The sequence below is a fragment of the Pelodiscus sinensis genome, chromosome 9 (genome assembly GCF_049634645.1).
Source record: "Pelodiscus sinensis isolate JC-2024 chromosome 9, ASM4963464v1, whole genome shotgun sequence".
In the NCBI taxonomy this organism is placed as follows: domain Eukaryota; kingdom Metazoa; phylum Chordata; order Testudines; family Trionychidae; genus Pelodiscus; species Pelodiscus sinensis.
The window spans coordinates 7,625,095-7,649,497 of NC_134719.1; the positions used below are offsets into that span (position 1 = coordinate 7,625,095).

The following is a 24,403-nucleotide window of genomic DNA, read 5'->3' on the forward strand; positions in this document are numbered from 1 at the left end:
GGACCTACCCATGCTGCTGCTCTGAATTTAATGTGTATTAGGAGCCAGGCAGGCAGGCAGCCTGACTCAATTCTGGCTCATGCCGGGTCTGGGAGCTCAGACCCCTCCCCTCCAAACAAGGGCTGGCTGGGGCCTATATACTAGTCGACTAACCGATAAGAATTCATGAGGTTAATCGACGGTTCGGTTAACCGATATTTAACATCCCTAATTTCTTCAGTGGTTTGGTTTTGGGTTTTATTTAGGGCTGTCAATTGACATACATTAATGCCTGCGATTAATGCAGTCCAGGATTAACTCATTAAATTTTTTAACGCCTTAATCGCAGGAATTAATGCTGCACTACCCCTTTGAAGTGCCGCTGCAATGCTTCAAAGGGGCTGCGCAACACAGAGCCTGAGGTCAGCTGGGGACTCCCCAGCTGATCCCAGGTTCCGCTACCGCAGGGAGCCCATATTAAGCTGGGAGCCCCCAGCTGGCCTTGGTTTCCGCTGCTACGCAAAGCCCAGGATTAGCTGGGCAGTCCCCAGCTGACCCTGGGCTCCAGGGAAGCTGCCCCTTTGAAATGCCAGAGGTGGCGTTTTAAAGGGGCAGCTGTGGAGCCTGGGGTCAGCTGGGGACTCCTAGCTGTTCCTGGGCTCCCCGTGGCAGCGGAACTCCCCAGCTGACCTCGGGTTCTCGGGAAATGCTGCACAGAGCCTGGGATCAGCTGGGGAGTCACCAGCTGACCCTGGGCTCCACAGTTGCCCCTTTGAAATGCTGCGTTGGGGTTTCAAAGCAGAAGCACCATACAGCTGTGCGTTGCTGCCACTTTGAAGTACTCCTCCCCCCTCCCCATCTCATAGAGGCAGCTGAGGGAGGTGGGGAATTGACTAGTCCACTAGTAGACTGATTATCTGATGATAATTTGCTTATTGGATAGTCAACTAGTCTTTAACTTCTGCTGATCCTGGCTCCTAATGTGCTGCCCCTTTGAGGTGCCACTCCGGCGCTTCAAAGAGGCAGCGCTGCATATAGACTGGGGTCAGCTAGGGACTCTAGCTGATCCTGAACTCCATGCAGCACTACCCCATTGAAACACCACGGTGTAGTTTCAAAGGGGAGGCGCACACGATTAATCATGATTAAATGTTTTTAATCACTCGATAAAATGTTTTTTAAGTGCTTGACCGCCCTAGTTTTATTTGTCTTTGGGGAGGAGAGAGAGAGCGAGAGAATGTTTATAGCCCTTTTTTACTGTTTATTTTTCCCAGAAAACTGTCTGTCCCTGATGTAACATGAAACCAAATAGGACATTTTTAATCTCTTGAAAGAAGGGACTATCATTTGCTGAAAGTAACTGTACATTATGTAGTATAGAAAGCATGAATTTGAGTCAGGCTTCGTTCCCCGTTATCAAAAGGTGACAGCTGCAAAGTATTACAATTGCTTATTCACATAATTGATACAGGTTTGTGAAATTCCAAAACTGTGCAGAAGCATGTTTAGTCTTATTAAGAGTAAATTTATTTTTAAAAGATAAAATGTTTTTAAATGAACATGTCGATAATTCTTTAGAATTAGAGTAAGTAATGATGTGAGCGATTCAGTACCCTAATGTGATTTCAAGTTGGTATAAGCTGGTGATTTAGGAGTTGTGAATGTTTGTTTTCAGGTTTGGGTTTTTTTTTTAATTCTACTTTGACGGTGGGGCGGGGAGGGAAGGCAAAATAAACTATATTTTTGCACTCTTATTTTCCCTCTGCTGATTATGTAGCAACAGTTAATTAACAGTATTATTCTCAGAGCTGCGTTGACGTTGGTGGTATATAAGAAAGGAAGTAAAAAAGCCATATTAATTCTGCGTTCAGTTAAAAGGGTGAAAAAAATTGATGTTTGCCAAGTTAAGAGGGAGAAAATAGAGATTAGACCCTAGGACTAACAGGATTCTTGGATTCTGTTCCTGGCTTTTTTCCAGACCCTTTTTGGGAACTTAAATGATTGATTCACTTTAGGCCTAGTCTACACTTAAGTTTTACTGGCAACACTATGTCATTTAGGGATATGACATTCCCCCCCCTTTTTTTTAACCCACATGTCCGTGCAGATAGACGCCCAAGTTTGAATGCAGTTATAATGGCATAAGCCAGGAGGATGGGGAACCTGCAGGCTGGATCTGGCGGCTGACTTACCTTGATCTGACCCACAAGGCTCAGAGCTTCTCTCTCCCCACATCAGGGGGAAGCAGTAGGGAGCGGATGCTATGTGGCTGGCTTTGTCTGGCAGGGAGGGAGGAGGAAAGCAGCTTTGTTCCCTGCTTATTCCCCCATCCCCTGGCTGGGGGAACAGCAGCGCAAGGAATCATTTGCCTGCAGGCTCTATCCTCGTCACTCTTATTGGCCGGGGAATCGTGGCCAATGGGAATGGCAGGGGTGGTGCCTGAAAGCGCAGGGCGGCATGGATCCACCCCCCGGGAGCTGCACCAGGTAAGTGCCTGAATCTCCTGCCCCTCATACATCCCACCTCCTGCCCAGACACCCGCTCCTGCAACCTGCCACTTGTCCACAGCTTGCATCCTGACCCTAGCACACTCCTCAGCAGCCCCTTCCCACAAGTGAATCTTTTATTTCTGGCCTCATGCCAGAACATCAGAAGGCCCCACAAAATCTACTAAGCTTAGACCCTCAGAAGAGTTATTCCAGCCCTGGAGGGAAGCTCCGAGTTTTGGTGGCCCATCCCCACTAGACTGGAGCGCTGGGGGACCTTGATGCCCCAAGTTGCAGGAATGAGGTGAGTGTGGGTTTTTTTTTCCTGCTTCTCAGTTGGGGGCCACATCAGTGAGGGGTATTTTTTTGGTTTTGTTTCATTTATTTCTCACTTGTGTATGACCCCAAACTGATTTTTCTGTGGGTCACTGCCCCCTGTCCCAAAAAAAGGTTCCCTACCCTTGATTAAGTTGTAGTAGTATGAGTGCTTTTAACTGCAACCACACAAGGATCTGGAGTTATAGCTTGCTGATGAGCTAAATTGATGACTAAGCTAGGAAAACATTCAGTGTTGATAAGCCCTTAATTTTGGGGGCCTGATGTCAGTAAGGGAGTCAGACCACTAATTCCCATTAATCCTCTCATGTCTTATTGACCATCCCAGCTTAGTAGGTAAGTACAGGCAGTCCCCGGGTTACATACAAGATAGGGACTATAGGTTTGTTCTTAAGGTGAATTTGTATGCAAGTTGGAACTGGCTCCAGATTCAGCTGCTGCCACTGAAACTGACCAGGGGCTGACTACAGGAAGCCGGAGGCAGAGTTGCTCTGCCCCCAGCTTCCTGGAATCAGCCGGATCAGTTTCAACAGCTGCTGAATCTGGAGCCTGGGACAGAACAGCTGGGGCGCTGCCCAGTAGGTTCCCACAGGACCAACCCGGCAGCACCCCAGCTGCTCTACCCGAGGTGTCCTGCAACAAAAGCCTGGTCTGCTGGGGGGGGCGCACTAGCTGCGCTCCCTCCCTCCCAGCAGACCAGGGAGACCCGAGCAAAGCCGCACAGGCGGAGGGACCCCGCCGCCCATGTGGCTTTGCTCCTGTCTCCCTGGTCTGCTGGGGAGGTCCAGCAAAGCCGCTGGACCCCCCCAGCAGACCAGGGACACCCGAGCAAAGCCGCCGCCTGGGCGGCTTTGCTCGTTTGCCCGGGAGCAAAGCCGCCCAGGTTGCGGGACCCCCGCCGCCTGGACGGCTTTGCTCCTGTCCCCCTGGTCTGCTGGGGGGGGTCCAGCGGCTTTGCTGGACCCCCCCCCCAGCAGACCAGGGAGACCGGGAGAAGCTTTTCTCGCCCCGGAGGACATGGGCAGTGACCTGCCGCCCGTGAGATCCGGGGCGAGAAAAGCCCCGTTCATAAGTGCGGATCCGACATAAGTCGGATCCGCCTAAGTCGGGGACTGCCTGTATTTGATTTGATGATTCTATCAAGGACTTAGACTTGTGTATGACTAGTTGTCTTACTCCCTATGTCATAGTTGAGTTGTTTGTAAGACACAGAACTCTTCTTTGTGAAGTGTTTGAGAACATTGGCTGAAAGGTGGGAGGTATCTAAAAAGTGATATTATTATGACATGCTCCAAGACCCCTCTTCATTTCCTTTATGAAACAGTTACCCTACTGGTAGCAAAAATAAGACCTCTGGTTATACATGGACAGAAATAAACCCAAGTTAGTGATCCTTCCCAGGTTCTCAAAGACCTTGTTGAGAGAGGTATCTGAAAAGTGATATTATTATGACATGCTCCAAGACCCCTCTTCATTTCCTTTATGAAACAGTTACCCTACTGGTAGCAAAAATAAGACCTCTGGTTATACATGGACAGAAATAAACCCAAGTTAGTGATCCTTCCCAGGTTCTCAAAGACCTTGTTGAGAGAGGTTTTCAAAGACCTTGTAGAGAATTAAGTATACTTTGCTGTTCAGTGGAATCCTAAACCTTGGTATAAGGAGAGTCAGTGCCATGCTTTTTTTAACATGTTCTGTTGTGAGGAAGATCAAGGCTGGCGTATTTGGGAGAGATGGTGCCAAAATCTCTGACATAATTTGATTGGTGCCTCTTCACTCCTGTGAGACCAGTGAATGGCGTTGCAGCTTCAGACATTTAGAAAAAAGTATTTTTCAAGTTAGCAGTGTTCTGAATACTTCTGACACACGGGGCATCTGGGTTTGGAGCCTTATTGTAAAGTTCCTGGATTTTGCAATATTGTATACAGGTCACCTTTAAAACATGGGTTTATGTAGTGGTGAAACAGTTTTTGTCAGTGTTTTGTATAACACTGCCAGAGGTGATGTTTTAAACTTAGTCCCTGTGGTAATTTTCCTGTGTTTTTAAATGGCTTTTATTTGTTTTACTTTTTTTGTTAAAACCATTTCTGCCTTGCCAGTCTTACAAATGAAAAGAGGATCAAGCACTTTGCTGTATGTTTGTTGCCATGATATTGTTCAGAGTGCTCTCCGTAACCCTATATTTTCCACTCTTTTCAGTTGACATCTCTGAATCCTGCGGCACGTGTTCAGAATGATGGCTCTTTCTTTTAGGATTTCAATTAAGGTGTTCACCTTGTAAATTTTTGTTGTCCTGGCTCACCAATGTGGATTTCTTTATTCTATGTTCCTCCTGACTAAATGGGTTTCATATTTGTCCCTAAGGAGCACTCCTCCGGTTTTATGTTCAGCTGAATGTCTTCTACTGCATTAACATTACTCTCCCTCCGTTCATATTCAAGGACAGTTCAGCATGTTGAATGACTAGATTAGGTTAATATCCATGGCAGTTGGAAGTGACAGAGGAATCCGCGAATGGAGGAGGAGGAGAAACAGGAAGCGGGAGTAGTAAGACAAAGAATGAATAAAAAGTGGTTATTAGTGTATGTTTCTAGGAGAAGTCTCATAGTCAAATATATGGCTACCTCTGAGAGAGCCCATTCAGGTGTAGGAAAGTGGTATTTGTGGGAGAGAGAAGGGAAAGCTCCATCACCTGACCTTCAGTAAGTATAATTATATTCCTGAGACATTTAGTATGAGTTCTTCTCTTTTATAGCTGGTAGAATGTGCCTTCTCAGTGTTTCTGAACCCAACTTCCTCATGGTTCTGCTGTGTTCGCTCATAAGGTGAGGGAGTCCCATCACCAGTTGCTTTTTTGTTTCACACTTTAAGTTACTATCTGAACTGCGAAAGTCAACATTTCAGCCATGTAGCAGTGTATGTAACGAGGTCATTGGAGTCCAGTGTTTCAGACCCCTGCTGAAGTGGGAAAATCCTGCCAGAAGTTTCATCATAGTTATTGCAAAGGGAGATTTTTGAGTGTCTGTGTCAGACAAAAATTCCTCTCGGTATTTCTGACTTCACGCCGTACTAAGGAGCACCACCCCATCAGATAATTTCCATTGCTTGTGCAGTACGTTTTTACTCTTTTAAATGGCTCAACATGTCTCTTCTTTCTCCTGTCCGTCCTATTCCCCTCACCACCACCATCGCATGCTGGCTCAGCAGTAAAGTTCTGTAAAGCTACACGCCACAGTGAAAAGCACCCTGTGTCCATGCTGTGTTGTTATAGCTACATGTGTCAGTGAAAGGCTCTGGCGAGGGGAGGCAGCAGGGAAAGGCTCCAGTCTCTCACGGGTTAGAGCCTTTCCATGCTACCAGAGATTCTCTGCAGCACAGATAGGACTCCAGGAGCTACCAGAGCCTTTTCCCGCTGCCAGGGCTGTCTTGAGGTAGGCCCTAGGCCCAGGGCAAACCACCCCAGTGCCCCAAGCACAGGGCCTGGGGCAACCTCCCTGCCACAGGCCATACCCCTTTCTCAAACCCCACTCTTGCTCTGCTCTCACCTTGCCCCCTCTCCCAAGCGGTGCAGCCCACGTGACTATAGGGTGGCGTGGCATGGCGGCAGCAGTAGTTGCCTTCCCCCCAAAATGCTGCAGCTGTAGCCTGCTCTGCTCTGCCCCATCGCGCCACCCACCCTGCGGCTGGGACGCTCTGTTTCCTGCTGCTGCTGAGAAGACAAGGGTGGTGGGGCGAAACGGAGCTGACTGCCACGCTGCTCTGGCTCCCACCATAGCGGTGAATGTGGTGGTCGTGGGGGGGGGGTTGACCCTGCTGCTGAAACATCAGTCCTCTGGGGTTCCATCCATCCATAGACAGTTGGGGTAGCTGTTGCAGGGCCCCAAAAATGTGGGATTGGGGCAGCCACCCCAAACCGAATTGCTCTGCCCACTGCCTCGTCTTTGCCAGAGCTCGAGTTTTCCTGTCACGGAGCAAGGCTCCTGCAGCAGGACACAACACCGTTAAAAAATAGTAGGTTCAGAGGAGAGGCACATCTTGGATGAAAAGAGAGCTGTGTAGTTCCACCTTCCGGGCATTACTACGCCTCGCTGTCTACATTGCCACACAAGTATTTCTGTTATAGGCTGCCAAAAGAAACGTACAGTGTATATGTAGCTTAACTCAGAAGCCAGCCTGGTTTCTCACTTCAGTAGCAGGACCTTAAAGGGAGAGAAGTAGATGTCTGCATTTCCCACATCTGACAGGGTGACTGTAGGGGTGAGAAACTCAATGCCTGGCCCAGATGTCTTCCTCTGGCACCAAAAGATCTTAAGGTCAGCCCCTGGCCCTGGATGCTATGACAGCATAGCATGCACCTCTCGAGGGCTCCCCTTACACAGATGGTCTAGTTAATGAGTAAATTTCTGAAGGAAGTAGAGATGTGAATCAGGGTGATTAACATAACATCCAGAGCTACGTTTTAAAAATTAGATAAAAAAAGTAAATGCTGTGGCTGAATGTAGGATGATTTATGAGCCTTGTTTAAAATAAACCTTTGTATATTGAGACTTTGAGAAGGTCTTTCTTCCCCCAGATGTTGTGGGTACGGAGTGTTTCTAGGCAAAATAGATTAAAAAAATACATTTTAATAATCCACTAAATGCATTCAGAGATTAGTTAAGAGTGTACAGATTATTATCCTTTTACCACCCACGTTCTCTGAGATTAATAAGTTTTTTCACTTACTGCCCCTAATGAAAGCCTTTTTCCTGTCTGCACAGTTATGCCTTTCACTTTTTAAATTTTCTCTTGATGGTTTAATTTGATTCCTACCTGCCCATCCATTCTGTTGATTAGAGATGCGGTGGAAGGGGAGGCAATGCAGGGATGCTGTGCTTTACCAGTTAAACCTTGCATTTAATCATCAGTTAACTTAACAATCTGGGATTTTACATCCCTAATGTTGATGTGTACTTATTTAGGATCACATCATCCAGCAAGATGGAGGGAAGTTTGAAACACTTCCCTGTAAAACCTTTCACATGGACAGAATAATTCTTCCTGCAAATTCTGGTATCTTTCCTGTTGAAATTTCAGACGCTCATTTAAGAGAGAAGATGGTTTTCCTCAATGTGTTTCAGAACCTGTTCTTCTGAGGAGGACAAATTGAGAAAATGCTGGGCCCAATCCTCAGCCAGAATTTCAGAGTAAAAATCCAGGTGGCGTGGAAAGATGGCTTTCACACTAATATGTACTCCCCTGATGCTCACACTGCTCTATGCAGGCTGTTTCTCCTGCAGCCTGTTCTTACTGAAGCCAGCTTTGTCTCTTATGCTGGGTTGAAGTGGACAGAGAACCAAAAATGTAGGTTAGGATGAGTGTGACATTGTGGGTATTTACTGTTGATCTCTTAAATCTGCAGCAGGAATCATGTGTTGCATGAGCTCCCATATTAGCTGTGACAGTGGAGGATCACTCTTATTCTGGATTGGTTTTGTTGGCACATTATGCCACTGTTGGAGGGCTAAGTAGATACCTTTGGGAAGGAGGCCTCTTATCTTGAACACTCACAAACTTTCCATTAAAACAATCTCTTGTTTCATTGTATTTGAGGATGCAAAGGGGATCTGAAATTCTGTTGTGGCTTTTATAGCTAAGAGGATTACGAGTTGATGGTATATTTAGAGATTGTATCATCAGGGTGATATTGGCTTCTTGGGTAGAAGGAAACTTTGGAAACTTTTACACTTGCACTTTCAGGACATGTCCATATTTATTAAAAAATGCTAATTTGGACTCCAACAAACATGGCCTGATTTTCAAAGTGTTGAGTCCTCAGTAGTCCCCAGCAATGTCAGTGGAAATAATTCGTAAAAGTTTTCAGTGGAGTTTACATTTCGATGTCACCTTAAATTCAAAAAATCCCAAACCACAAACTAAAATTTCCATGTTAGCTACTAAAGCACATTTTTGTATGGTGCACAATCATACTGTTTGATATTGTAGGATAGAAAGTAAAAGATAACCTGTGCAATTTCCATTTCAAGGAATAAATAAGGTCATTGGAATATTTCCAGTTCATCAACGTTGAAAGTGCTGTGGGATAAATATCACTTTCTCTCATGAAGCCAGCCCTATGCTTATGGGAATTTTAAAAACAATCTATCTCTTTATCTTAAAGATGTTTTTTAAATATAAATTTTCTTTACTCTGTAGGCCGACAGCTGTTACTGGCTTTCCCATGAAACACATTTTTAAAGTGTATTTTCACATGATGCACTGTAATATATTTTTGGTTCCATTGCACATCTTTGGAACATTGTTAAAAATAGATCCCTTCTAGTTTGTTAGGTGAGTTTTAATGATCCCTCATTGAACAGTGTCAGAAGTGCAAGTTTTATCTGAACATATCTGTGCGTCTCTAGGCACAAGGTACAAAGAATCACTGACACTATTAAAAGACAGATTGCTTGTTGTTGCATTAGGGAATCCCTATAAAATTTCAGGAAAACTGCCAGAAAGGATACAAATGCATTCCAGCAATGGAATGAGATATTCTTAACCTACCAGTCACAAGCCAATACCTTCCAGTTTTTCAGCAGAGCTAATGATATGATTGTTGCCTTGGACAGTGGAACTCATTCCTGTTTGAGCTGTTCAGATCGGCTGGTGGTTTCCCCTGGGCGCCATGCACCCCGGGTGGGGGGAAGAGGAGAGCCACATGTGCTCACCTGCCCCGTGGGGGAGTGCACAAAGTCTCCTCCTGCATCTGATGACTAGAGGGAACCGCCCCCTCTGGCTGAAGCCCCGCCCCTTCTGGGACCAGCCCACCACCACTACCAACATAGTGAAGTGGCTCCGCTACAAAAATTATTGCCCACCCTGATCTAACAGCATTACCAACACTTCCACTGCTTCCTGGCCTGTTACAGGACATGTAGGGTGTAGAGCTAAATAACAGCACAGAACACTGAGAGCTAGTACTGATGGCTGTAAACAAACTTTATGGGACCACGGGAAACTTGGCCACACCTATGAAAAGTGGATATCCAGCTAACTAAAATTATGATGGATGTTTCTAGACCAGAGAGTTCTGGACTAGAAAGGTCCAACCTGTTCTGTAATGCTCCAGTAGATCTACGGCAACTTCTGAAACAGAGGCTTTTTCTCTCTGGAGACTTTGTGCAACAAAGACCTCTTATTCCTGAGTGAGTAGGAGGAGATCTTTGCTTGGTGAATATTGTCTATCATAGGCCAAGACTACTGTACAGAACCTAGTTCTTCTTGTCTGCAGAAAAGGCAATACCTTCTCTCACTTTGGAGCACTAGCTTACCCACTTAAAAAAATAGGAGTTTACCATCTCTGTTTCAGGGTTTCCAAAAATGTTGTGAGAGTGAGAAAAAGCACAATATCCGAGGTTACTTTAAAATCAAATGTTTAAATCAGCTCATCTAGTTCAAGAAATTCAAGATGGACTCCCTCCAGTCCAGGGAAGTAGTCATAGAGCTGGTGGAATGGCTTACGTTGATGGACCTGGAAGACTCATATCCTTCACCTCTGGATTCTGAAAATTCACCAGAAATACTTGAGGTTTGCCATGTCAGTTTTGTTCCCTGTGAAAACCTTAATCATGCTGCCTCATTTCTATAATATGATCTGTGAAAAATGGGGAAGTAAGGGAAAGAGGGGAGGACTGGTTGGTGCAAAGGAGAAGGAGTATTAGACTCCTGAGTTCTAATCTAGGTTGTGACACTAATTTTCTGCATCTGGGGATAGCTCTCTTAATCCCTGTACCATTATTTGTTCATCTGTAAACTGCATAATAAAGGGTGTTGAGGGGATTATTTAATTGATGCTTGTAGAATGTTTTGCAAATAAGATTGGTGCACACTGAGGCACAGAGTAAGACTTCCTTGTTCAATTAGGCCATTTTAAAGCTTTATTCTGTCACTACTGTACATTAACTTCTATTAGTTTTTTGGAGTCCATAGCGATTCTTATTGGGTCAGTTATGGGTTTGACCCAGATGTGGTTGTGAGCTGTTTTTAATATACAATTGTAAGATTTTATGACAATAGACAAAATGTGTATACTGTATATGAACATAAATAAAACTCTATTAGTAGTTTTCCAGGCTACTCATAGTTACATAGCTCCCGAGGACTCCTTGTTCTGTATATTTTCTGGTATCCTTGCTGTACTGGAGATCTGGCCTTAGCATGGCACCCATTTGCACACTGCGTGATAATCTCTTCTGACGTATTCTGATATCCTGCTGTTGGACATCCTGTTTCTTTCCTTCCCGTATTTCCTTTGGTGTTTTTTCTTGATGCTGTGTTACATCTTGTAATGAACAGGACATTAGTCCCCTTTTCAATCTTCAGCTCTGTCTTCATTACTAAGATTCTTTGATTTAGGTATTATATCATACTAATGTATCACTTTGGATCAGCTGACATTTCCATGATAGTTCTGAGCCCAAAGATGAATTTTGGGGGAAAGTCTAGGCCAAATCCCTTAAACTGTCTCTTTAATCTGGCCATAGAAATGCGGACATTTATGAGCAGTTTGCTCTGGGGATCTAGGAGAAAGACTACAGAAGGAAGCAGCTGCAGTGCTGTGTGAAAGCCAAGGAGCTGCCCCAGACATACCAGAAGGACAGAAAGGCCAACAATTGATCTTATGCAGAGCCACTTTTAAAAAGACCTGCATGCCATCTTAGCAGGAGACACCACTCCTTCCCCTCCAAGAAAAAGCACGATGGATACTTCTGAAGAGCCTAAGTCAGAGGCCCCTGACATGAAAAGTGGGGAGAAAGAGGTGAATGAGGAAGAGGAGTCCAGCCTGTCCTTAACACTTGTGCATGGGTGAGCCAGGGAAGGAACTTCTGGAAATTGTGTTGTTAACTTAGAAATTACAGGGAATGCCCACCCAAAGTAACAGGACACATCTTTTGATTTGCTTGTGAAACAAACGAGAGTTAGAGCTGCTAACTGCTTTTCATTCCACTCTGGAGTTAGATAGCAGGGCCCACTGTGGGGCAGTTTATTTATCTGCACCCGGAGTCCCATGCATCTTCCATAGAAATCTTGATGAAACTTTCATGTGGGGTAGTCTGCAATAGGGATGTTAAATTTAGATTTATTGACTAATTGAATAGTCAGTGGGATTTCCCCTGCTGGCCCTGCGCTCCCTACAGTGCCTCCGTCTTTGAAATGTACAAGAGCCCCCGCTAGGATGGTGCTGGCGGGAACCGGCTTTTAAGCTGGCTCCTACCAGCTTCTGCTCCCCCTCCCCCTTATTGGGAGGGTAGAGGCAGCAAGGGGGGTAAGCGACTAGTTGCATCACTAGTCGACTATCCGATAAGCTTATGCTAATTGGATGGTTGACTAGTTGCTTACATTCTTAGTCTGAAATCCTCTGTCAAAGGTTTCTGGGAAGGGCTGCCTTCTATTTTCAGCTGTGATAGGACTCCTTCCCACACCCCTTAGCGATTACTTCCAGCAATCACCACTGCAGCACACAGGCCCGTGTGACATTGAGACCCCATCAGCAGTTATGTTTTCTCTGCCACTGTTATGGTGGACCTATATGTTAATAATCCCATATTCACCTCCCTCTGCAGCCCATAGCTGTATATTCAGATGGTCCTATGCCCACCCCCAGCATTCCACATGCCATCATGGGTCAGTGCACTACCTTTATTGCTCCACTAAGGGCACATTACGGAAAATACCAGCTTCACGTACCACTAACCTATGAAAGACACGGTTCGCGTATGTGAGCCTGAAATGGACATGACTGTTTTTTCCCCCTTCATAAATTCTATTCAGTTAACTTAATAAATTTTATTAAGTTCTAAATTTTTTAATTTGCCTGGTTCATGTTACGGAATAAAATTCTGTTTTTTGAAACATAATTCATCTTTATTAGTTCACAAGTTATCCTGGCTGGTGAAGAACAGGCCTGACGGCAATCAGTTTCCTGCTTCTGCATTGTGTCACAGAACCCATAATGCCATTCATAAGCTGTATTAATAGGTGCACTGACAATGTTAAATTCCTCCACACACAGCAATCGCTACAAGATTCATTCCAGGCCACAAAAGAGGGAGGCCATGTAGAGCATATTACAGCAACATACACTGCTCTGGTTCACTATTAAAATGGTCTTTCAAAGCCTCCCTGAGTCCTTTAGCTCTGCATTGAGCTCATCTAATATCCCTTGTATCTGGCTGTTCAAATTCAGCAGATAGCTACTCCACCTCTGGCCTTCATCCCAGGAGAAACATCCCCATTTGCTTCACAGATAACCTGTAGGACACATGAGCTAGAACCATTGGGCTGTTTTGCTCACTGAGATACCCTCTTGTAGGTAAGCAATGCTAGTGACCAAATAATCAAAAGTAGGGCCATCCACAGCTGGAGGTGGGAGGGCCTGGGGCAACCTGCTGGTAATCTGCTGGTGAGGAATGAAAGTCCCTCCTTGCAGCTTTTTGAGCAGTCTCTAAAAACATAAAACACACATGTTATGTGCTTGCCCTGACCTTTCAACACTGATGTTAGTAAAGCATCCCTGGTGAACCACCAGCACTTGTTGACAGTAGCACTTGTTGACAATTTCCTGACTCCACTGTTACCTGGGGAACTGAGGTAAGCAATTGTTGTGGGAGTTAAGGCTAATGGCAATGACTGAGCCCACGGCCTAAAGCCGGGTGTCCCCTCCCAGAAGCCAGATTCGGCCTGGTGTTAACGTATCTAATCACCGTTGGATTGGGTAACCACAAATCAGGCTAGACCAATGTTTAGGGCCAAACCATGTATTTTTGAACAGTGTAACATACATCAACAACAACAGCGTGAACTCACCCTATCCCAGAAGAAAAGGAGATAGATAAGTCCCGGGTACAACAAAGGGGAATATACTTTACAGTGTCAGAGGCAGGCGGCGATTGATGCCTGCGACCTTCTACCCTGCGGCTAATGTAAAGCCTTAGGGGAGGACGGCAGGAGTCCCTCGCTGACAGGGAAAGGTAGTCCAGTTGAACGGCCCTCCTGCAGGTGGATCTTGCCTCTAATGGGTTGGGTAGATTCCCTCTGGGGTTAGTACTTGGTAGCCCTTCGACTTCCAGTCCAATCCAGCAGGTAAGGATAGCGGTAAATGAGTCCCAAGTCCATGTGGCAGTAGCCAGTAATCCTTAAGTGGGGCGTTCCCACACTCGCGAGGCTCTCTCTCTCTCCCACAGCTCGAACAAAATCCTTATACCCGGTCCCATGAACTAAAATGGAGCACCACGGGAGACGAACAAACACTGACAGGACTTGGGACAGCAGACAGTGACTGACAGGCTACAATACAGATGGACAGTGGCGAACCCGAACCCTTCCTTGGTCAGGGCTTATAAGCCTTTCAAGGCGGGAAAAGGGTGGTAAGGGTGGTGTGCAGCAAATGGTGCCGTGTGCAACACTCCAGTAGGGAGGGCTGCACAGTTTCTGAGCGGTGTGCAGCTCATTTTAGTGCCCAGTGCACAGTTTTGGACTGAGTGCAAACTATAGTGCGGGGTGCACCGAGCAGATGACCGTGTGCACTTAGGTTTTGGCGGGAAAAGGGTAACAGGGAGAAGAAGGAAAACAATATGGAATCTAAAGAGGCTCCATCTTAAACATAATAGCTTTAAATGTCTTTTCCCTGGCAACACCACAATGATTGTTACTGAACTACCGGGAATTGGGCATTGGAAGTTTCTTGCTTCTCAACTGTTAGTGTGGAGCTGTTAATTTGTCTCTGCGCTGGCGAGGGCTGTATTGAGCTTGGCATACAGATGCAGGAACTTGGCCTTATGCATCCAAAAATTCTGCAGCTGCTGCTGGCCATCACAAACCTGCACTCCAGTTCAGTCTCTTCAGTCAGTGCTTGTTTCTTGGGCCCAGAACCAGTGCTCCACAATTTCCAGGTGCTTTGTGGATGCTACCAACAGCTGTAAATTGCTTCTTCTTTTGTCCCACAGCAATCTAGCCTCCAAGAAATCCTGTTTCCCTTGGCCCCTCTTGTAGTACTGTAAATTCTGCAGGAGTAAGTGCCCTGTTGTTTGCAGCACTCCTGACAGTAGTGCAGCACTGTGTAGGCTCTGTGCTTCTGTCAGAGGAGTTATGCACATATTTGTGTGACTTCAAAAATACAGCACGAATTACAATGGGGTGCAGATTAAATTATGTGATAGAGGGTGTAATATCATAGGAAGTTGACTTCATGTTCCCAGTCACCGCTGCCCAACCCATTTCAACCCCATCAGGCACTGCAAGAACTTCCCAGAAGATCCTGCATTGGAAAGTGCAGGGATACCTACCCATGGTGCACTGCATTCTGCATTGACACAAGTGCTTCTGGTAAGGATGTGCATTACCAATATAGTTACTCAAATGTGCATACAAACAAGCAATTTAATAATGGCAGCACTCATGTGCCTGTGCAACTTAGGTCAACAATTTTGTAGGGCAGCTGTGACTTGAGTTAGCATTATTTATTAAACACTGATGTTAAGAATTATGGGTACGGACGCATGTTTTCGAAGACCTCTTTTCTGATGTACCATGCAGCAGATAGGCAGTATAGTAGATAGGTATCTGTAAAATCTCGAGTACAATGCGCACCTATGTATAGTGCGCACCCTGACTTTAGACTCTTAAAATCATGAAAAAAACAAACTCCTATGTATAATGTGCACCCATTATACAGGAGAATGGGAGGGAAGGAACAGGAAAGAAACCTGCCCCCCGCCCAGCTGCCTGCGCGCCGAGCTCGCGTCTGCCGGGGTACTCCCGCCCCCCCCCCCCCCCGGCCCAGCTTGTGCCTGCCGAGGGTGAGTTTAAAACTTTTTAAAAAAACTTCTGACTTTGACTCTAAAAAAACCTGGGAAAAATGCGCATTATACTCACGATTTTACGGTAGTTTGTCCATGTTACCATAATATCTGAGCCCATTACAATCAATTAATATATTAAATGAAAGAACCTGATTTTTTAAAGGTAATGAACTGAGCACAGGGCAGATTAAATTGTGTGTCTAAAATCACACAGGAAATTTAGAATGTCCATACATCTTTTCTGCTTGGGTCAGCACTTTCAAAGACCTTGGGTTAGGTACCCGTGGTGTGATTCCTTCGTCCCCCAGAGATGCTTATCACATGCAGCCTCTGTTGTTGAATATGTATAGCTTCCATTATCTTCACCTCTGAAAAATAAGGCAACATATTTAGATGGATAAATTTGCTTCTAAATTGATAGTTGTCTTTACTTTCCTGTGGGTGCACAAATAAATAGAGATTTCAGAATGTTGTTTGAGTTCCTAGAGAGGTTGAAAATGAGGTCAGACTGCTGAGTGACTGAAGTTCCATCTGTGAAAATTAGGCTGGCTTTTTTTAAGCCATCACTGTAGTTCTGCACTACGGTTAGACTATGAAAGTGATGGGAACAGAGGGGGTGCCCCCGTTAAAGTTTAAACTCTAGTTCTTTATTAGGACATTGAATAGGATGTGTGAGAGGGAGAGATTTGCTGAGCATCCCACCTCCCTCAGTCTCATCCCTCAAAATACTGTGACAGTCATTTGTACCAAGAAATATGAGAGTTAATAGGGTCCTGAATACTAGGACTCCACAGCAGTGAAACTGAGCTTGGTGTTAATGGCCTTCAAGTATGTTGATTTTTCTCTTTTTTGTAGGTGGCACTATGCTGTCTGGGTGGCCTCATGGATATCTAGGCTATCCACTGGAGCCACAGCAGCATAGAACTTCATGGCCTGCTTCTGTGTTTGCTTGTCCATGAGAACACTGATGTGGTTCCTGATCTTGCTTAGGAGTACTGCAAGGGAGTGCTAGAGACACAAGGATAACTCACACAAGTGGTGTTCCAAATAGTCTGTTTAGGTGAGGCACCAAGGATCATTCTAATATTAATAGGAGGAAATAGCTGGGCTTGGTCCAACCATTCTATAGCTCCAACCATCCTATTGCTTCTTAGAGAGATATGGACCACCACCTTGATCAGCCTGTATCTCTGCAATGCTTACCCCTCTGATATTTGTAGAAAGCTATTTTATGGAGAGTGGATTTTATATGAAGGGTAAAGGTGTCTCCTTCTTTGCCATTTGCTCTTCCTTCATCTTCTCCTAATATATGAGCTCAACATGACTGCTTATTCCTCACCTTTCTCTCCCAAGCTCCTGTTTGCGGCACCCTTTCCTGGCATCTCCTCTGGCTTGCTCCCTCCTAAGCCTCCTAAATGCATATGTCTCTTTCCTGCAACCTTATTCCTGGTAAATATTTCCTTTTCTCCTGCTCTTCCTTCTTCCTTCCTCTCTTGTTCACACGGAAGCTGGGGGAAGAGGGAGTCTTGCTGCTGCTGCTGCTGCTGCTGCTTCTTGCAACCAAGCAGCATTCACAGCATCCAGGGAAGGGCTGATTTGGGGAGTATTTTCACCAGTGTCTTCTGGAAGGTGCATTCCTGAGTCACTACAGTCCAATCTGGGTGTCCATTTTGCATTTCTGAAAGTAGGCTTCAGACACTTGTCTCTGACACCACTTTTCCTGACCCACCTGTTTGTGTTCTCTCCCTTTTGTCCTGGATGTGATCTGGATATATCCATCAGTGTCCTCTGAAAATCTCAGGTGCTCCAGTCTTCCAGTAGCACTTAAACATAGCTATTCACTTGGGGATTGCACATACTTAAGCCCTAGTACCTGAAGCAACAGTAAAGGGTCCAAATAACATACATTTCTTGAGGCATAAAAATGAACATGAAGCACAGGAATGCTACATTCTCTACATAGGTGCAAAGGAGCAGAATTATGGTTTCTGTGGGAACTATAAGTGAATCTCATTGGATTTGTGTGTCTAAATGCTGAACTTAGTGTAATATTTATATAGGATTGGGGTTTTCGTTAGGAATATCCTTACATTCAGCACCTTCTGAATCAGATGGATCTGTATTCATGTGGAAAAAATAACTAGATTACAACGGGAGTCCTAATTTAAACTGCACATGCACACACCACCCTAAAAGAAATCAGAGCACATCTGATGGAGCGTTACTTCACTAACAGCACAGCTGTTTTGTAGGATCCATGGCTAGGAGTAGAACAAGAGGCAGTCATTGCATCTTGCACAGAAGGACGTGCAGATCAAACAAACAAAAGTATCAAACCAGCTTATTTTTGTATCTCCCAATACTTACTTTCCTTGGCCTCCTGCTGCTTCTGCTCCAGCCAAGAATCCTACAATGTACTCTATTTTAGATCATTCCAAACCCTCTTTTCTTTAAAATGTATTGTCATTATACATAGGCTTGACGTAAATTTCTCTGACTCCTTAAGTACAAGTGAATTCCCTAATCTTGTAGAATAATTCCCTGAAAAATATTTTGGTATAGCCTAGTGCATTGTTTTTTATTGCCCTCTGGAAACCAAGTAGAGAGGTAGGTAATCATTTATGTAAACCATTTCAATAGTTAAATCACACTCTCTTATTACTGTTTTGTACTGTACATTGTGGTTTTAATTAGCCATAATTTTAAAAAACTTCACTGTATGTGTTTCTTGCTCTTTTTTTTACTGAGACTACTTATCAGTTGTTTTGTAATTATTGCCTGACTATTCATTTTCCCGCCAAATATGCAATTTTTTGAAAGTTGTTGGAACCTTTTGTACTAATCCTTTAGCTAGTCATGGTTCTGTTGTATATGTGAGTGTCCTTTTCAGACATACATGATTTTTAGATATTTTGTCCCTCCCCCACATGCTATCCAGTGGGTTTTTTTGGAACAAAATGTTTAGAGCCATCTGCAAAAATGATCTACAGATAGCCACATTCACGTCTGCTAATGCAGATACCCATGGATTTTCAGGGTTCTACATATCTTGGGTTAGATACAATGGACATTTAGGCTCTTGGATTATACATAATGTGATGGCTTTAACCATTTGTCATTTGCATGCTCAGTTTTTTCCAAGCTCTGTTAATATTTTTCAGATGACTTTTTATATAGGCTGTTCTGAGCATGTTTGCACATAAATGTTTCCATCCCCTTTGAACAGTTCTACTCTGTCTTTGTATATAGATTTCAAAGATTTAGAAAAGAATGGGTTATCTGTCCTGGCCCTGAGGTGCAGATTTTGTTAACCTTTTGTCATCTGTCATGATGCATTCTTCGTGATTTAAAGCATGTATCCATTTGAGTTGTCTCTTGCTCGTCTTGAGTCTGATGCTGAGTACCCCACAGTTTCCAGAGTTGCAAATGCTCAATCTCTCCAAATCAGGTCCTTGAGTACTTCTTCCTCAAGTTAAATTCTTGGAGTGGGACTGATGGGGATGGACTACTGACACTTACAACCTTTCCCATAGGGCATGTCTAGACTACATGACTCCGTCGACGGAGCCACGTAAATTAGTTTATTCGGCATAGTCAAAGAAGCGGGGATTTAAATAATCCCTGCTTCGTTAAAATAAACATGGCCGCCGCGCTGTGCCGACGATCAGTTGATCTGACACAGCGCGGCAGTCTGGACGCGGATATGTTGGCTGGGGAAGTCTTTGCCAACCAATCCTGTAAACCTTGAGGGTTGCATTGAGTATCTACTTTTCTAAGTTCATTGTTTGGTATTGAATCACACTGCGATTCCACCTCCTCTCTATTCTACTCCCCTCCCCCATGAGCAACAAAGTAATATCCTTAGATCTCAAATAAATCTTTTATTTTATATTATAATAATAGATCTAGTCTAGAAAATCATCCATACATTGATAAGCTTGTGTACCTAGTCCTCTGTGGAAGAGTGGAAAAAGAAGAGTCAGTAGAAAATGCCAGCTTGTAGTTCACAGATAGCAAGCCACTTACTGCTATAATCATATTAGGATAGAATTCACTGAATTCTTTATTTTTACACTTCAGTAAAATAGAACTGTTACTGGTGTTCCTCCCCCCCCCCCCCCTTTGCTTTGATGATTAGATGGAAACACACTCAGCATAAATGCTACAGTTCTGCAGCAGTGCGCTGAGAAGCTGGTGTGAAAAGAGTCTGGGTTGGAGTTTTGTGTCCTTGCACATGAAAGCTCTGGTGCTTTCCTAATAGACTGAAAATGATACTACTGCTGCTCTGTAAGAGGTCTGTTCTAGCCACATTTCTCTGCAGCTTGGCAGATGGTGGCACGTCAATGGTTTCTTATTGATTGGTTGAATTTGCCTCCGGGTAGTAGAAGGATAGGTGCTTAAAATGTGCTTCAGGTCCTTTTTTATTCTTTTTTGTTTTGTTTTTTAAATACAGTGATAAGCTATTTGTTTAAATCAGAGGAATGTTTGGTAATCAAAATACTGAAATTATCTAGAAATAAAAATTAAACAATCCTGAAACCCTTAAATATATGATCTCCCAGATCAGCAAGCCAAAGAATATTTTGTTTACTAAGTGATGACGTTTCAGTGTTTAAAAAGGATATTTTGGATTAATATTTAAGACATACGGGGAGTGAAAAAATAAGCTCATTTCATATATCCAGAAATTGATAGAAATAACCTCTTTCCGCCACATAAAAAGTTGGGGTTGAAAATTAATATCTTCAAGGAGGTTACATCATAACTGCATCACTTAGTATTATTTAACTGGCAAAATAGCAATTGTGTGTGTGTGTGTGTGTGTCTGTGTGTGTATACACACACATATCTCTATCCATATAAAAATGATTTTCCTGCCAGGCGACAGAATGATGTCAACATGGTCTTTTACTCTCTGGCCATGAAGGTTGCCGGAGAGAAGGGATTTGGTGAGAGGAGCGATCAGGAGCACAGCCCCCGAGAGAGCTGCCTGAGAGCAGGGGGTTGGCGAGCATAGCAAGCGGGGATGCAGTCCCTGAGTGAGCTGCCAGAGAGAGGGTGGTTGGCGAGCGTAGCTCTCACACTCTCTGACCACAGAAACCGCCAGGGGGAGAGGCGGTTGGCGAATGTAGCAAGCAAGGGGCGCAGCCGCCTTTCTCTCTCTCTCTCTCTCTCTCTCTCTCTCTCACACACACACACACACACACACACACACACACACACACACACACACACACACAAAATCTTAAGCTTCAGGGCGGTAGCCAAGTTAGTCTGTACAGGATAAACTTAAAAATCAACAAATGGTCTGGTAGCGCTTTCTAGACTAACTAAACATCTACGTGTCTGTAAAGTGCTACCAGATCATTTGTTGTTTTTTACGTTTATAAAATCTTAACTCAGTTATTCATGGAGACATCAGATTCTGAAAGAATATTGTAGTGTTGGAAATACCGTGTATTTGACAAGTCATATGATTTGTCACATTTTAATAGAATATTTTGAGAGTAACATGACCTTTACTTTCAGTAAACATTAATAGTTCCTGCTCCCAGTAAAGCCAGTTGCAGTGGGATTTCAGTGGGATTCAGTCTGGCCTATAATAAAGAACGCTGTTGTGTGATATCTTTTTGTTTTTCATCCTTCCCCATGCCACCAATTTGTGCTTTAAACTTTAAAATTTGAATTGTAAACTCTTCAGGACTGGGACTGTCTTTTGCTATTTATTATAAGGTGGGTGCATAACTGGTTGGAAAACCATTCCCGGAGAGTAGTTATCAATGGTTCGCGGTCCAGCTGGAAAGGCATAACAGGTGGAGTATGACAGAGATCAATGTTGGGACTGGTTCTGTTCAGTTATCTTCTTTAACAATTTAGATAATGCCATAGACTGAACACTCATAAAGTTAGCAGAGGATACCAAGCTGGGAGGGATTGCAAGTGCTTTGGAGGATAGGGTTAAAATTCAAAGTGATCTAGAGAAACTAGAGAAGTGGTCTGAAGTACATAGGATGGCATTCAATAAGGACAAATACAAAGAACTCCACCTAGAAAGGAATAGTCAGTTGCACATCTACAAAATGGGAAATGATGGCCTTGAAAGGGATTTGGGATTCATAGTAGATCACAAGCTATCTATGAGCCAATGGTGCACTATTCTTTCAAAAAAGCAAACATTATCCAGAATATTGTAAGCAAGACCCAAAACATAATTCTTCCACTCTACTCCGAGCTAATTAGGCCTCAACTGAAGTATTGTATACATTTCTAGGGTGCTGTATTTCAAGAAAGATCTGAACAATTTGGAGAAACTCCAGAGAAGAGCAGCAAAACTGATTAAAGGTTTAGAAATTGTGACTTGTGAGGGAAGATTGGGAAAAAATGGGTTCGTTTAGACTGAGGGGGACACAATATCAGTTTTTAATTACATATAAAATTAGTACGAGGGGACACAATATCAGTTTTTAATTACATAGAAAGTTAGTATGAGGAGGAGGAAAGTAAATTGGTCTTGTTAACTCTGAAGCTAGGAGAAGCAATGGGCTTAAACTTCAACAAGGATGGTTTAGGTTGAACATTTAGGAAAAACTTCCTAAACATCACTGGTGGTAAGCACTGGAATAAACTGCCTAGGGAAGTTGTGGAATTTCCGTCACTGGAGAGTCTTAAGAGCATGTTAGAGAAACAACTTTCAGGGTTGGCCTAGATAATACTTAGTGCTGCCTTCAGTACTGTGGACTGGACTAGAGGACCTCTTTGAGGTCCTTCCCAGTCCTGTGATTTTATTATGTGTTTATATAGCACCTAACACAGTGGGCCCCACATCCTCCTGGGGCCTCTGTTTGCATCTGTAAAGTACTGAGTGAATTCATAACTTTGTATGATAGTAAAAATGTTCCTTGTTCTGATGGATCTAAAGTAAAACAAAAGAAAATTCTGAAGTTTACAGAAATATAGTGATGAGGGAAATTGAGTAAACATTTCTGTCATCTTAAATTGCTATTGAAAAGTATAATAAGTCTGCTATTTTTGTCTAGACTTATGCTCAAGTAGTTTATAAGATGTTCTCTGACTTTTGGCTTAGTTTTGTTTAAATCACAATATTATGTTTTCTTGTATTTTACCTGGGGAAGTTGTGTCTACTCTCTAACTTCCCTCCTGCCCCATGTTTACTATAAATAAATGTTGTGTTGACATTTACTTGAAGCAGTTTATCTTCCTATGCTCAATGCTTTGGCTGTCTTCTGACAAGAAACTGTTTCCATTGGTTTGGTTCCCCTGTTCTCTACATTTCATCCTGTCTGTTGATTATTGTTGGGTTTTTTTTTTCATTAAGTTCATTTTTGCCGAGTGCAAGGTCTGTGTTTAGCATTCAGGTTCCTTATTAAGATTTTTTTTAATTATTTGCTAATGGAAGTTCCATGGTTTATTTCTTTGTCTTATGGGAAGGAGGTGATGGACAAAAGAATGCAAAATATGGGCATTTGGGGGTTCTTGTTCCAAGAAAAATCTTTATGATGGTTATTTTAAATCTGTGCACACTGACCACCTGGTGGTTGTAGAGTGAACTGTTACTTTACAGTACAGAATAGTTTCAACAGCCATGTTTGGGGCAGGCTAATCTTGCAAAGAGAGCAGTACATATAACAGGAGTGTACTGTGTGTGTGGATAAGGGAAAATTCAGCTCACTGACTAGATGTTTTAATGTGTGAACTCTAGGGAAATAACATATTGGCTATACTGTTGTGTGCAAGAAAATTGAAGAACCCTTTGCAGACAGAGGGCTTGCAAAGGATTCTTCCTGTTTCTCTTAACCAAAATCTGTGGCAAGATGTTTGAAATCAGCAGGACGCTTAATGCTGCTTTGTTAAATAATGAGGTAATATTTTGTCACTTTTCTGAGCAGCATCTGTTTTTCCTCCTTTTTTATATGTTTATGAAGGATTCAGGTTATTTTTATGAAAGTAAGAGATTAAAAAATCATTCTTCACTTCTTATTTTTTTCCTTTCGATGCTTTTGGACAATTGGGTTGTCTTTATTTGCGGTTTCAATCGGCTGCTGTTGCCTAGGACATTATGCCACGTAAGGCTTCTAAACTGCACAGAGTAGGTAGTTATTAACGCTGAATTGGCTTCTGGTATAGTCCATCTGGGCTCTGTATGAGAGAGCTTGCTGGCGGCTACTGATGCTAAGATACCCGCAACCTTTGGGATGTATGCATGGTGGAGAGGGGCTCAGTGATATGAGATCACTTCTTTTAAGGGATACTGTCATTAATGAGTCAAGAAACTGCTCATTTATGGTAAGGAGAGAAAAGGAGGGGGGGCAAACAGCCCTGTGATTTCATTTTGATATAGGATTAGGTGTTTAAGACAAGTTTCTTTTTGTGGGGATGGAGGCTTGCATAAAAATAGGGCTTTTCTCAGAGGTATGCTGGCTGATTCTGGAGAGACTATATTGAGAATTTGATGCTTTACAAATGTGTCACAACTGTGATGCAGTGGTCAGCCACTTACCCTGAAAGATGAATGGCACTATTGGAAACACGATAATAAGGTTGACTTTTTCAACAATAGGACTCTGCCTTTGTCTTTAGAGAGAGGCCTCTGAGGACATTCGTGCATTTTTGTTTTAGTTTTCGTCTGAAAGATTTGGTGTATGGGTTTATTTGTTTGTTTTTTGGAAAAGTGATCAGTGTGCAAAGTACATGACATTTTAGATGTGCAAAACAGCTAAATGTTTAGGACTGCAATGTGCG

General features: G+C 43.5%; 1 protein-coding gene across 5 annotated transcripts in view; it reads left to right on the top strand.

Moving 5' to 3' along the window:
- Positions 1-24,403, top strand: part of ELAVL4 (ELAV like RNA binding protein 4) — a 122,773-nt gene that overhangs the window by 13,305 nt on the left and 85,065 nt on the right. For 2 of the 5 annotated variants that reach the window (XM_006126430.4, XM_006126431.4), the window contains exon 1: positions 23,824-23,947. The exons of 2 other annotated variants lie outside the window; for them this stretch is intronic. In XM_006126430.4, the coding sequence (XP_006126492.1) occupies positions 23,831-23,947 (117 nt within the window). In that variant the 5' untranslated portion in view covers positions 23,824-23,830. Of the gene's footprint in view, positions 1-23,353; positions 23,524-23,823; positions 23,948-24,403 lie in introns of those variants that run through there. One more of the 5 variants, XM_014575177.3, reaches the window with a different exon arrangement.